The sequence below is a fragment of the Chaetomium fimeti genome, assembly GCF_033439085.1.
Source record: "Chaetomium fimeti strain CBS 168.71 chromosome Unknown B0H64scaffold_5, whole genome shotgun sequence".
NCBI lineage: Eukaryota > Fungi > Ascomycota > Sordariomycetes > Sordariales > Chaetomiaceae > Chaetomium > Chaetomium fimeti.
The window spans coordinates 2970812-2984758 of record NW_026944333.1 but is presented as its reverse complement, the minus strand read 5'-3'; the positions used below and the strand labels follow the sequence as shown (position 1 = coordinate 2984758).

General features: G+C 57.1%; 2 protein-coding genes across 2 annotated transcripts; both read left to right on the top strand.

Annotated features, from left to right (window-relative positions):
• The first annotated feature begins 8850 nt into the window (after positions 1-8850).
• On the top strand, positions 8851-10145 carry B0H64DRAFT_195156 (uncharacterized protein). Its single transcript, XM_062799153.1, has 2 exons — positions 8851-9650; positions 9716-10145. The coding sequence occupies exons 1-2, from the start codon at positions 9028-9030 to the stop codon at positions 9840-9842; spliced, it is 750 nt and encodes a 249-aa protein (XP_062658301.1). The 5' UTR covers positions 8851-9027; the 3' UTR covers positions 9843-10145.
• B0H64DRAFT_325026 (uncharacterized protein) lies at positions 10040-11710 on the top strand (the record flags this gene model as incomplete). The annotated part of the gene is made up of 2 exons (XM_062800678.1): positions 10040-10111; positions 10385-11710. The coding sequence occupies 2 exons, from the start codon at positions 10040-10042 to the stop codon at positions 11708-11710; spliced, it is 1398 nt and encodes a 465-aa protein (XP_062658300.1).
• Positions 11711-13947: the final 2237 nt, after the last annotated feature.

The following is a 13947-nucleotide window of genomic DNA, read 5'->3' as shown; positions in this document are numbered from 1 at the left end:
GGCTGGTTTGGAATTATAGATGCCGCGGGTGGAACCGAGAGAGGTGTCACGGCCCCGAGGCGGTATGGAATACCTAACAACCTCTTCCGGCCCGCCATATAGTTCGTGGTGAGCGTTTTACAACAGCGTACCTCCTACACATATTCCCTCGCGGCGCTGCACGGCTCTACCCACGATTTGATCGAACCACGAGTCTCCTTCTTGGCCTCCAATGAGTCGAGGGCACATGGGGGACGGATGGCCATATACACCCACAAGTAACACGACCAGCCACCGCAAGCTGCCGAGTCGGTTCATTCTATATCCTTCCATCTGGACACACGAGCAGAGGTTCGTAGAACCACCTACCTTATCCTCTGCCGAGGATGTTACCGACTGACCGCTTGTCCCCAGTTCACTTTGACCATTCCGAGGGGCTGGTCATGGCCTTTCCTCGCCCCAAGCAAGACCCGACTCGGGCGTACCACTCTATGAAGTTCCGAAATGTGGTCCCTTCTCGTAGCACCATGAGCCCCCTTTTCCTTAGCCGGGGATGGTTTCGAACAACCCGGGGCTTATCGGACTTCTTGCCTAGTAATGTAGGGTTGGAGATAGACCAACATGGTGAGTGTTGGTAACGTTACCACACGGAGCGAGACGATATCTGGTCAAACATGAAAATTCACGCGCTTCCTAGCACTACTTTTGCCCACAGATGGCAACGAGCGCAGGCACAGCGTGCTCTGCAAGTGACGTGATGGCATTGCGCTGTGCCTTCCTGCCAGGAACAACGCTGGACGAGTCGCCTTCTCTTGGAAGAATCGCCGCTGAATGGTCGAATAACCCGAGAAGCAGGCAATTGAGTGGCCGATCCACCATAAACCGGAATTCCGGGCCCGGTATCGATTATGGTAACAACAAAATCCGGCATGATGCAAGCCATCGAGCATCATCGGGGAACAACTCTACGAGCCGCATTGCTTTGGTATGTTGTCGGCGGGGGTGGAGATGCTGGGTCCGATGAACACGGCGGTCAAGGGGCGCCCGTCAGACCAATCCGGCACACGGAGAGGTGGCATAACCGCCGTCGGTATTCTTTTTCCGGCTTCCGGGCACTGGCTGAGTTAAGTTGGGTCCATTGCCAACCTCGCGGGCCACACCCGTTTTTGGAATTCACGATACGCTACCACGCGATCGCGGTCCGTGGGGCGGAAGCCGTTCGGTATGGCCTTCTCAACGTCCTTTAATCTCGGCTTTTTCGGGAGATGGGGTGCGTGATGGACATAAGCGCTGTGCCGGGGCCAATATGGGAACGGGGAAATGCGGCATGAGGAGCACGCCGTCTTGGACTGAGATCCAGGCCCTGACAGGTGTGATCGCCCCAGGGAAGCACACCGCGTGCTGGAGCAGCGCAGATCATGTATGTAATGGAGGTACCCAATGTCCCAGTCGTGACGGCTCACACCCTCGATCTCGTGCCCGCGATGTTGATAACTAGACGGGGTGTGTCTGGTCTGGTATGAGCCGAGGGGTGCTCGGGCACAACCTGTCCCATCACGCAGCTGATGCATGCTGCTGTGACACGGCGGATTCATCCCCAAGGATGCGGGGCGGTGGTCTGAGAGGGCAACTTGGAACCCGGATTTGCAGCCTCAGAGAATGCACCAGGATTAGGATTAAGGTGACATGGCGGGCCCGCGGGTCTGTTCGCTCCAACCAAGATCTGGGACAAGGAAAAAGGACCAAGCGCTCCCGTCGGTACCAGAAAATTGCACCTTTGATGTGCCCTGTGGCTTTTCGTCCCATCTCCTTTCCGTCCCGTCTCCCAACAGGCGGATGCACCGTCTGAACTAACGTTGGGTCTGTGCCCCGTCCCGTCCGTTCGCTTGTTGGAGCTGCCGGGGCGAGATCCTGGTCATCTCCGGGTCCCGCTGGCGGCGGCGATCATGCCCGGGACTTTGGGGCCTCTCCGCGCGGTTCCGTGCCCCGTGTCCGGTCCGCCGGGCCCCGCTGGCAATGAGCCAGGTATAATTTGCGCCGAAGTCGGTGTGAATATTAACACACCGCATAATCCGTGCTCCGAGGTGAGAATCCTCCGCAATCTGTCCCGCCCTGCAACGGGCCCAAAGCAACACCGCGGCACGGAGACAGCAGCGTGGAGCACGGGAGCAAGCGCGGGACGACACGAGCGATTGCGGGCCAAGGGCGTACTGTTGTAGTATTCCGTGTTGCAGGAACGGATTGCGTGGTAGTGGGCACTATATATCCGGAATTGGTTCCCCAGTCCCAGCAGCACGAGGGTCCACAGCTAATGCCCAGCTTGTCGGTACCCTCCACCAGCACTGCTATGTATGTATGTATGGTGTTAGTTGCCTTAGTTATTCCTCAGCTACATACGTCTCTCCGCGTGTTGCCCGGGGCCACCAGATGGCAGAGCGCTTTATTCAGACCCGACAGTTCGGAAATCGTCTCGAGACATCGGCCGTTAACTAGTTAGTTACTGCTCGGCGAGTTTTCGGTTTGGCACTCCCACAGCCTCCCCCCACCCACACACCCCCGGGGGATCCCCTCAATCTTGGCCCTTCTGGGTTGTGCCAGAGAGTGTGACGGCGGGCCACTGTCAACCCCGAAAGAGGGAGCGGGACAGGGTCGCAAAGAGGTCCGCGACGAGGAGAATTTCCCGGCCACGAGGGCGGGAACAGGGAAATGACTTCCGGGGCGAACGGGCGGGTGATGACTCCACTCAGTGTCGCGGCCCCGGTTTTATTTTGCTGAGGAGTCGGGATCCTGACGGGGTTTCTTGCGGTCATCATGTCTCAACCTGAGAACGTCACCGCTCTGGATTACGGATAGTACTAGTACGAGATGGTGAAGCAACGGTGGGGTGCGAGGAAAGCACGGAAACCACGAGGCGCATGACTGGCGCACAATAAATGTTGGCGGTACGCTGGGCAGTCACTAGCGGACTTCTTCGGAGGTGACAGTCCAGCAAGGCGCTTTCCTTTTTGGCTCTGCTGAACGTCAAAGTTGCTCGAAAGAGTCGTCCGAGCCGATGGAGTCCAATTTAATCATGCGGCAGGTGCGGCAGCGGTCGCATGTGCAGAGTGGGGTGCGTCGCCAGCAAATTGATAGGTGACGAGGAAGGAGGCAGCTGTCAACGACGGACCCTGCGAGCCTGCCCGTGCCCTGGTGGTGATTGAAGTCGAAGGCTGCTGGGCTGCATGATGAGAGGGGAAGGCCAGTCCAATACCCCTGCAACCCGCCCAAACCGACCTGGAACCTCTTGACTTTCTCGGCGGCTTCGGCCTGCGGGAAGCCTGCTGATTGGCCTGCGGTCCCGGACGGTTGTTGCTGATGGAGCGGCCAGGGAACGTCAACTGCATGGGAAGAGGAAAGTTCCGCCGTGGCCCGATTAATAAATTGAAATAAAAACTCAGGTTGCCAGCGGGGGGTGTGTGTGGTCGAAGAGGTAAGGCGGGGAGATGCCTGCCTCGAGATGAAGAGTCTTCTATGATGGAAGGTGCTCTGGGCCGCGTCTTGACAAGACAGGAAGGACCAACTCAAAAAACATCAAGGGGCGACGATAGCCGCGGTCTTTGAGTCTGTGCAACATTCAGGGCGGCAATCGAAATCGCCGGTGAAATTGCAAGTGACGTCGAACGAATCTGGGAAGGCTCTCTCCATTCAAGTTGACAATCAGCGACAGGGAACCTCGAAGGCGTTCATGGTGATTGACGCGACGCATGCAGTTTGATCAACTTTCGACCGTGACGACTTTGCCAAGATCGTTACCCTTCTCGGGTCGCTCGTTCGCCTAATGTTATTCGGTCCAGACCGTTCGGCTTGGCCCAAGCTCGAAAGAACACTCTTGGACCCCAAAAAGAACGTTGGCGCGCTGGCGAGCGATAACGTTATATCCCGCATGACGAACCGCGCACGGTGGAAACGACTCGGACCCTGAAATACAGATGTCCTCGAATGATTGCCGCTGCCAACTCGGCCGTTACGCCTGCCTGGCTCGGCAACGTCCCGGCAGAGATCTCTCCGAAATAAAATGTGTCCGGTTTGGATGCATACCCGCTCACGGCTGGTTACCGCTGGTTGCAATCGGGTCTGGCCGCAGTCGCACGGGACCGCCTTTTCGTTGTTGAAGACGTCTCGAATCCGTGTTGGCGTCAAATGTTCAAAACTGACCTGTTGTTGATTCCCCGGGATGCACGGTCCGCAGGCTGCACCTGGTTACCCCTGACCTATAGTGACACCAATTAAGGGCTAAGGGCTGATCTTTTTTTCGCCCGGGTACCTGCCAAGCATCTGACATGGGATCGATCAAATCTCCTTGCCGCTTGGGATGGGCTCGGGCTCCGCCCGCCGGTGCCCAGTGTCGACCAGACCAGTGCGCGATGTCACCGTTGCCGGCGAAGTCTCAAGGAACTTGTCTCACCAGACCCAAGGAGGAAAGAAAGGAAATAAGGCAAACTCGGGGCCAAGCAGCGGAAGCTCGGTGGTTCGGGGCAGAGAGCAAAACCATTCGGCCTGCCCGAGCGCGAAGCAAGCCGTGAGACCTCGTCATACTCGGCGCACGTGCTGGTGCGTTTTGGTAGGAATTCAAGAGACATCCTTCGCCAAGTCGATCATCACAGGGCGTTCAGCTTCTGCCCGTAATTTGTGCGCGTGCTGGGACGATCTTCCGCCCCTCATAAATGAGCCGGGAGCACGCACGGCCTTGACATGGGATGAACCGAACCCCCGCCGCACTCATGCGTGTGATGGCGAGACCACCATGCCATGGCGGCGTGTAACAGCCAATACCGAGACACCTCGGGCGAATTCTATCAGGCTTGAAGATTCGCTGTGGGGGGATGGTCCCCCAAATTGACCACACCACAAGAGTTCCAAGGTCTTGATCGCCAAAGGGGGGGATGAAAATAGCTCAACACCCGTTTTTTGACGCAAGGTTCTCGGCATAACGTCATGCGATGCCGCGGTGTCCAGTACCCCCATTTGTCCTAGATCTCGCCTGGCCGTCCTCGGAAGTTTTTCGATTGTGCGGGAATCGGTTCGAAGTTGGAGCAGCCGGATGCTGGACCCGGGGGCTTCCTTCGGTCGACGTCAACACTGGAACACTCGCTTAGCGCCCAAACGGCACACGCCGCGACTCGCATTAACGTTGGGGATTGTCAGGGTCAACGACCAAGTCGGACGGGATGGGATCGACACGGCACTCATAAGCGTCAAGAGGTTTGCTGCTGCTCTGTAACTACAGATTACAGACATACATATGTACATCGGGTTATTTTCTGGCTGCGTCGTGCCAAGGAACGCCTCTCCCAGGTTGGGGTTGAGCGGCTGGGATTTTGAGTGGCCGGCCCGGGCACCGATCAGGCAAAAGGTCGCCGAAAGAGACGGCGAGATGCTAGAGGCGCCCTAAAACGACAAAGGGGTCGGTGGCTGAATGAGCACATTCGTACATCCTAACGAGGTTTTGTGCAAAGGGGCACAAGGCAAGCGCGCCGAATGCCCATGGTAAGAAAGTTGTCTCCGGTTTCCGTAGGGCTGGCGTTGCTTCTGATGATGCATTCAGTAACGGACCTCAATTTCCTTAACAGCCTGGATCCATACGTTCGTTCCCCTGACGCTGCCCCCCACCACGGCTTATTGCACATCAATACCACTGTTGAAGCCTTCGGGTTGGCGAGGTACTGCTGCGGCGAAGCTGCTTGATGCCCGTACCCGCCGCTCTTCTTCTCCGGGTCCGATGCTGTGTGCCAGGGGTTTGTGATGCACGACGCTGCCTACCGCAACGGCCGAGCACGCTGGAAACGCGAGAGAAAAGGGGGTAGGGGGTTCAACTGGCCCTATGATCCAATGAGGTCAGTGAGCGGTGTCGACGACAAAACGGAGACTTGACGTTGTGGGCGATCATGCAGCTGTCACGGGTCCCTTCCGGTTTGCCGCCACTTCCTTTGTGTCTCAGCGGTTGGGAGCCACTTTCACAGCAGATCCCTCTGCAGCTCCTGTTGTCGAAAGAGATGGTTTGTTCACTCATGCTGTGTGTTGGTTCAAGCTAAAAGGCGAGACGATGGGCCATGTCGTCGTCCCGAATTACCATATCGACAGGGCAATGTGTGTAAGGCGCGTTGTAGCGAGAAGGCCCGGGTGGGCATGGGCCCTCAAACCCTTGGCTTGTGCGGCCATGAGGTGCCGTCGCTTGGTCTCTGCTTGGCGCCAGCTTCCTGAACCGACACAATGGGAAAACGTTGATCTGTTTTTGTGGCGAATGGGAAGGTGGGAACGCCTGCGGCCGAATCCTCTTCAAGCCAATCACTATCCGCATTGGGATTTGGGTGCGAAGAAGAAATGAATTCTGTAACAATCCGGGGGATACCGAGCCCGCGGTTTGTGCTCTCGACACGGCGGTTATCTGCATGGCCGCTGCGGTAGTCGATCGATTCTCCAACCGGAGACATCGCGGCCGAAGAAGGAATCGCCCAACCGAAGCCTTTTCGAGGTGCTGAACACTACATGCCACACGGCGACAAAGCATGCTTGGGAAGGAAGACGGTGATGGGCGAGCGGGCTTAATCTGGAGGTATGTACCAGATCCGTGTCACAGGGGTCAACACGGCACTTCCCTTCTTGGGCTGATCTCATCGCGAGACCACCGTGTTGAAAGCGCAGTTTACAAACTGTGTGGCGCTTCCACGCGGCAGCAGTCCCTTCCTGCGCCAGGGGTACTTGCACCACTGGCTCGCCGAAAAGAGTCTAGCTCAGCGGTCCTTTCCATTCCAGGACGTTGTCTGGGCAAAGCCCGAGCTCCCAACATGGAGCTTTTCGGCCTTCAACATGGCAGGAGCAAGCACCGAAAACTCGCGCTCATTCCAAGTTTAGCATCGCTGCGGATGGAAGTCGCCTCCGGGTTGAATCCATCCTGCGTGACTTCCCCTTTGATATTCAACTTGGAGGCAGCAATGGAAGCCCCGGAGAAAGTGATCCAACATCTGGAGGTTCCCAACTCGTATGGACGTCGTAGCCACCTCGCTTCGATCAACGGCCTCCAAGCTTTCCGTTGGGCATAGGCCCTGGATAATCATCACCCTCCAATTCGGGGTGCGGTTTTTGACACTAAAACTCTACAAGCGACGTTGGTTTTCTTTGTCTCGGTTGGCTTCCAACGGCGCAAGTTCCCTACCTTTCGTATCTACCTTCTCGGTTCACTTTTTCCCGCTTCTTCAGCTTGCTCGTCACAGATGAGACAAGCTGCATGCTTCACAACACGCAGTAAAAGAGCCTCCAATATCGGTTACAGCACCACTGGTGCGTTGCAGCGCCGAATTGGAACCCCCTGTTCCGAACTCTCTATCACGACTCCCTCGGTCGGCTAGTTCTACACAACATCAGTGGTTGTCCTTGGCTCCTTGGGCATCCAACCGACCCCGCTCCCAAGCTTCTGGTCGAGTCCCGGCCCGCTGGCGGTGGGTAGCCCATGATTGCGTGCCCTGGTTGCCGGCGCCAATGCTACAGGTACGGGTAGGTAGGTACCTGTCTTCTGGCCCTGCCTGGTAGCTACCTAGGTAGTTATGGTATGTATGAATGTACTTGACACTTGAGACGGCTCACGGACACATCATCGGACACATCATCCGACGTGCGAGCCACGCGCATCAACGAAATTGTGCTGCGCTCCGCTTTCACATCACAAGCGTTGCTTGACGCATTCGATGGGGCGCACGAAACGGTCCCGCGGAGTGGCCCAGCGCCCAATAGACCAACGACTTCCCCAGTTCCGTCTGCAGACTGCCCCATCGTTCCCCGAGTTCCACTATCTGCAACGGCACTGGCGCACCCTCGCAGCCATATTACCCGTGCAGACAGGGAGGCGCCCAGGTCAAAAACGCGCCGTCACTGTCAGCCCCCCTTGGCCACGGGGGGCCCAACTGAGGCTTGACAGCCCTCACAGGCTGTAACTAACCGGCTGCCCCCGGGCGCAGTCTGTGCTCTCCAATACACAGTTCCCGATTACAGATTACCATACCCCGGAACAGACTGGGAAGGGGGGGTTTGACGATGACCGGGGCCCTTGCTGGCATTGCCAAACAGCACCCTTCGATTTTCGGGGCCGTCCATGGATGGCGTGGATGGCCACACTTGCCAGGGTGCCCTGACTTAGTGTACGGCTATCCTTGCTCCATCTGGGGCTCCATCTCAATTGCACCGTTGCCTTAAACTCGCACAAAAACCACCGAGTGCCACTGACACCAAATCTCTGTCTCCCGAGTCTCGACCAAGCTACCTGACTCTGCCTAGATAACGATTGCGAGCTGAGCTCACGAGGACCGACACAAACGCAAGACGACGTTCCCGGCAGCTACCCAACCGTCCGGTTGCCCTTCCGCTTCCCTCGGCTCACACCCACACCCCCATGTCACGGGAGACTGACTGGTGACGGGACCGCCCTGCAGCTCCCCGAGAGCTTCTCCATCGTACGGACGCCGCTACATGTTGTGCCACTGGCCGGATCCCCAAGATCACTAAAAGGGTTCACATTGCAGCATCTTGTCCGACCTAGGCGTCTTGTACAGTGACCCGCTTCTTCGCCCGCCACCACCCGGCCCACCCCATTCGGCCAGATCCAGCTCCCGCTCGTTCTCAAAAGGGCTGTGAGTTAGCGCGAACCACTCGAGTCTTAGCATCTTGCAGCGCACAACGAGCGCTACAGCTACCGCTTACCCGGAGGCCATCTTCGAACCCCCATGCAAGGACCCCATTTCCCGCCAACGACTTCCGCTGCGGACGGAGCCTTAGTTTTTCACCCACACGCCGAGACGTAGGAGATCCCCATAGTCCTCCATCGGCTTACTTCGTCCCACTGCCCGTCGCATCGGGTAATGTCGGTCGCTGCCTCTGCGCTCGGGGCACGGCTTGGAAGTTCGTCTTCCCTGGTGGGGATTTGGTTGAGACCGGCTTGTGGAGTGCGGCCCCGCCCTCGTTGTCCGGCAGACGTTCGGAACCTTCGGTCTTCTCGCCGGCCCTAGCGGCACATCCTCCATGCGGCCATCCGGCCATCGACGCGACGATTCTTGGACGTCTTTCGGCCAGCGCCGAGGAATATCGGACACGGCACGCTTCGGCCTTGACCTGACGCGGACCAGAACCGGCTCCGGAGGCGCTGTTGGGCGAGGAAGCTACCCGTCTCCCCCCATGTCGGGGTCTCCGCCGCTTCCCCCCAAAACTAGCCCCGAGGTTGCCGAACGGAGCCAGGGGACGTATCAGGCGACCACACAAGATGTGTACTCTGGCATCCCGACAACAACACAGAACGAGGAGAGGACACAGACGGGGGCCGCGGGTGGACCCCGCGCATTCTTTTCAGATGCACCAGAACGAGCACCCTACACTTTTCCTCGACTCGATGCGCCAGGAACAAGGCCGCCACCGCTTTACCCACAACCGCTCGGCCAGGGCACCACTCAGTCAACAGCATACCTGCCTGGCCCCGGAACTGGGGCGGCCGGGAACCACCCCGGGGCTTTGCCCCCTCCGCAGACATACCCCTCAGGGGCGCATCATCCCACCCCCGACGCCCTGCACGATACACCGCCAAAGACGCAAAGAAAGACAAAAGGACATGTGGCATCCGCATGCGTGCCTTGCAAAAAGGCACACCTCCGGTTTGTCATCCATGTTTTTGACTTCATCATCGGGCCTGAAACGTGAAAGTGCTGACGGTTGGTAGATGCGACGGTATGTACCTGGGCTCGTCCTTCGCCGATATTAAACTTGAACCAAACAAAGGAACAACCGGGCTAGGCGGGCGGCACTGGCGCTGCGGCTCCGTCGTAGGGGTTTGCGGAATTAATTGACATCATATTGTCGAGCAATTCCGGGACCGTTTAGGCGCGGCATTCAGCAGTGCCAAGCACCAGCGTGCAACGCCATTCAAGCTGAGACGGCCCATTGATTTGAGTGTCGTCGCACCGGTAATGGGGTCATCAGGCTGCAGGAACGGGAGGGGATGGTTCTCAAGCGGGCGCTATCTCTTGTCCGTGCTTGGGTCCAGATGCGCGGGGCGATTGGTTCGGGGTCGGTGCTGCCCTTCCTCCCTGGGCTACCATCACTCCATGCCAGAACGGTTCGCTACTGCAAGGCGGATGTCTGATCCTACGGCAAGCCGGCCCGTTGCCCTTGAAATATGGTGGGATTTCCCGCTGATCAACGGCTCGAGCAGCCTTGTCGGCCCCTCCTCTTTTAGCCATTACGATGCATCACCAAGTGGCTGGGGGGGAGGGGGGGTCTGAAGGCTCACCGATCTCCGTGCTCGTTGACGGATGAGGCCCCGGGCTATCTTGGAGAAGCGAGCCATCTTTCTGGTCGCCCCCTAGCGCGTCCCCTCGTTCGGTTCTAGGCAGGCTATTCTCGTGGCTGGTGTGCTAACAAAGCGATAGCCCAGCGCCCCTGCTCGAGGTGTATGAGCACCAACAAAGAGGGAGCATGTATCGACGTGCAGCACAAGAAGCGCGGGAGACCTCGCTTACGAGATGACAACCAAGCGAAATACGAGGGCGCAAGGTTCGGAAGTGCCGTGGATGCAATGAGAAGGCCATTGTCATCGGCCTATGGTCCGGGGCCGCCGCTGGGTATGGTTTACGATGACCCTCTTCGCCGCACTCAATCGTACCGCGTGCTGAAATCTCAGCCAGCTGAATCAATCGTGCCGCGGTTCCCAGAGCGAGGGTTGGCGTCCGATGCGAACATTTACCCAGCTCCGTTGTCAATCGCTACAGCCAGAGCCCCCGAAGAGCCGGTCGCGTACTTGACCATCGGCCTCGAGTTTTCAAGAGCATCGACTGCTTTCCTGGGTGCGATCGGCCGGGCTTCGGTAACGGGGCTCGAGATCACGAATGTGTTAGCAGCCGAGGAGCGCCCCAGGGCTTCTCGACTCCAGCAGCAGGCACAGGAGGAGCAAACCAGGAAAGACCCGGCTTATCTCCCGCCGATATTCAACGACCGGAGCGATGCCGTGATGCAGAGCCTTGGCTTTAGCCCCGAAGAGGTGTCGAGATACCCACTTCATTGGCTGGACACCTTCACCTTTTTGGGCGACGATGGACAAGCGAGACAGATTCCGGTGCGCGCTGGGTTAGCCACTCGGGACTCGATATATTTCGTCGTTTTGTTGCTGAACCGGGCATCTCGACCTTCATACCCAACACCATCGCCGAGCCTAAGAGACATGGGTGGGTCATTCGAGCCAGGGCTGCAACATTACTCCCAACCCACGCCACTGTCAGCAACCTTCGACCCGCGGCAATCGAGGTTAAGTGATCCTGGATACGACTCCAGGCCGCCCGGGCAACATGGTGGGCCGCTTCACATGCTGCCGGCCCGAAGCCCAAGTCTCTCATCGGCGTATGGCATCTCACCGAGCAGGCCCGACTACCCGATCACTCCGAGAGCGTACCAAACTCCGAGAACTGATGTGCACTCGACAGGCCGCCCATCCCAGCCGGCAGATTATCAACTTCTGCCCCTCCCGAGGATTAGGAGCCCACCCATGGGCACCCCGCAACAACCTGAACCGCCTCAGACGCAGCAGGCGCAAACGCAGCCCCAGCCCCAGTTGCAGCCGCCGCCGCCGCCGCCGCCGCCACCATATCAAACCCGAGAAGAACGGTCCCGGATAGGCATCGGTGGCCTGCTTGAGCAGCCGGGGCGGACGAAGAGCCCATGACGAGAACAAAAGGGGGGATGAGTCGCGTGAATCGAGGTTGTTTGTGATGACTCGCTTTTGTGGGTTGGAAAAGAGGACGGAAAACTAGCGAAGGCGAGAGGATATCGGTTCTGTGGACCTTATTTTCGGGCAACTTGTCGTTCGCGGGATCGCATTTTTGTTTGGGATGATACCACTGTATATCTTTGCACATAACTCTTGTGTTCAGTGCATTCGGCGCGCAATTTTGTGTCTCGGAAAGCCGGTGGGCGGTGGGCGGTGGGCGGTAGGGGAGCGGGGAGCAAGGAGCATCTTTTGGCGTTTGTTCGGCTCGGACCTTTTTTCTTCGTTTATTCTTTTTTGGACTTCTTCAGCTTGCTTTTTCTACTCTTTATTCGGCTTGTTCGGCTTCCTCAACTTCTTTTTCGACTTCTTCAACCTCTTCTTCGGTCTATACTTCATCTTTTTCTCTTCCTTCTTTTTTCCCTTCACTTGCTCTTCTTTTCCGAGCTGCCGGGCCCCTTTGAATGGGGCACATTTTCCGGTGGTTCGTCGTTATTTTCAGGTGTTGTTGCCGTCGTCTTTTCTTGAGCGGCGAACGCAGGCTGGATTACATGCTGGCATGCGTGAAGAGAACTCAGCCTGAGGCGGAATACCAGGAGTATTTCTGGCGCTTCGGCCTCATTTCCTCGGTCTCTGTTCGTCGCAGTCCATGTCGCGGTGCCTTTCGTCCCCAAACAAAGTACCAAGGAGATTCCACGGCCTTTCATGATACGGAGTTGTCGGAGGGGGTTTCTTGGTCGTTGTTGGCTACTGATGGATATGTTCCAGCCCCGCTTTCGCATGCGGCCTGCCGGAGAGGCCAAGTAGATGGATTCGGTCGGAGATGGGGCAGTTCGTGCGTCATGTGCTGATGGCTGCGACGCTGATCTCGGTTTCGAGCGGATGGAAAGCTGTTCATTCTGGCGCGAGGTGCAACGGCAACCGTCGGACGGAAGGGTTGAAAATTAGAAGTAAGGGAAATAGGATGATACCCCTGGATGGGTGGACGTTGACTTAGGGTTTTACTCGGAGTTTCTGACCAACCGGAGCCGCAGTGGCGGGTGCAAGAGCCGGAAGTCGGAATCGGGCAGGATGATGATCTTGGCCCTGGGGGAAAGGTTTAATCAATGTATGTACATACAAGGACGGACAGAGGAAGAGATTAAGGCGGTGACTGGCGTTGCCGGCCTGGTACAGAGGCCTCGATCCGAGCAGGGGGTGGAAGGGGCCGAGCCAGCGGGATAACGAAAACAAGCGACCGCCTCTCCCTACGAGGTACTAGACGGGCACTCAGCCGCCAACGCAACACTGCGTAAGAAGACACACAAACGAACCGGATAGTTAACTAGCTCACAACGAACCAGTTGTCCGTCCTACCTTCCCACCTTTTGACTTTCGCCTGTGCCTGCCTTTAGCAAACCGTATCATCTGCGTTCCAGCCAGGGTTCCTTCGGTTACGTCTTCCGTTCCGCCCGGCGGAGATTTGCGTAACATTGGGCGTCCCGGGGAATGGCCTGGCCTGGCCTGGCCCTGCTGGAGTTACGTCGGATCGTCTGACATGGGAGTTGGCTTCGGCTGTTGCTTGCCCCCCCGCTCTCCCTCCTCCACGCACGTTGGGAGCTCATGGGTAGGTGTGCTGTGTCCATAACTTTTATGCATTTCTGTGGCGGTCGGGTTGTGAACACAACGGCTGGATCGGGGTTGGGACTGTTTGCTGGCGATTATGTATTTATTGGCAGGGGAGGGATAGCACAGGCGTGTAGAAGGTGATGGAATGTACATAGGTGCTAACTAGCAAATAGATCAAGTCTTTGGGGTGTTGCAGAAAGCCTGCGCTTTTGGTGTCCTGGTCTGCTGCCACTTTACTCTTTTATTGAAAGCTGTTCAGCATATTGCCAAGGGTGAGAGAATCTGCATCCTGCTCTTCTAAGAGTAATAATATGTTGAATGGTAGCCTGGTTGTGATAATTGGTCGAGGCAGTAATGAGAATATTCCAAATCGGGAAGGTTGTACTGTGTATGGCTGACACGATGAGGAAGTCACATCCAGGCCCTAACCGACTAGCGTGATCTTCCAACAGATTGCTTGATTCAAGCCGTTGTATTATTTTACTATTTTATCCAATATATATAACCTTCTCCCCAGTCTATATTTGAACTCTTTCCCGCTTGACTTGATATTATCTTTTCCTCAATTTTCCCGTTCACTCTTCCGC

Excerpts from the sequence above, each read along its gene's own strand:
- B0H64DRAFT_195156 (XM_062799153.1), top strand. The coding sequence starts at position 9,028 with ATGCGGCCATCCGGCCATCGACGCGACGATTCTTGGACGTCTTTCGGC. Across the intron at positions 9,651-9,715 it reads TGCAAAAAGGCACACCTCCG|ATGCGACGGTATGTACCTGG; the intron begins GTTTGTCATCCA and ends GACGGTTGGTAG.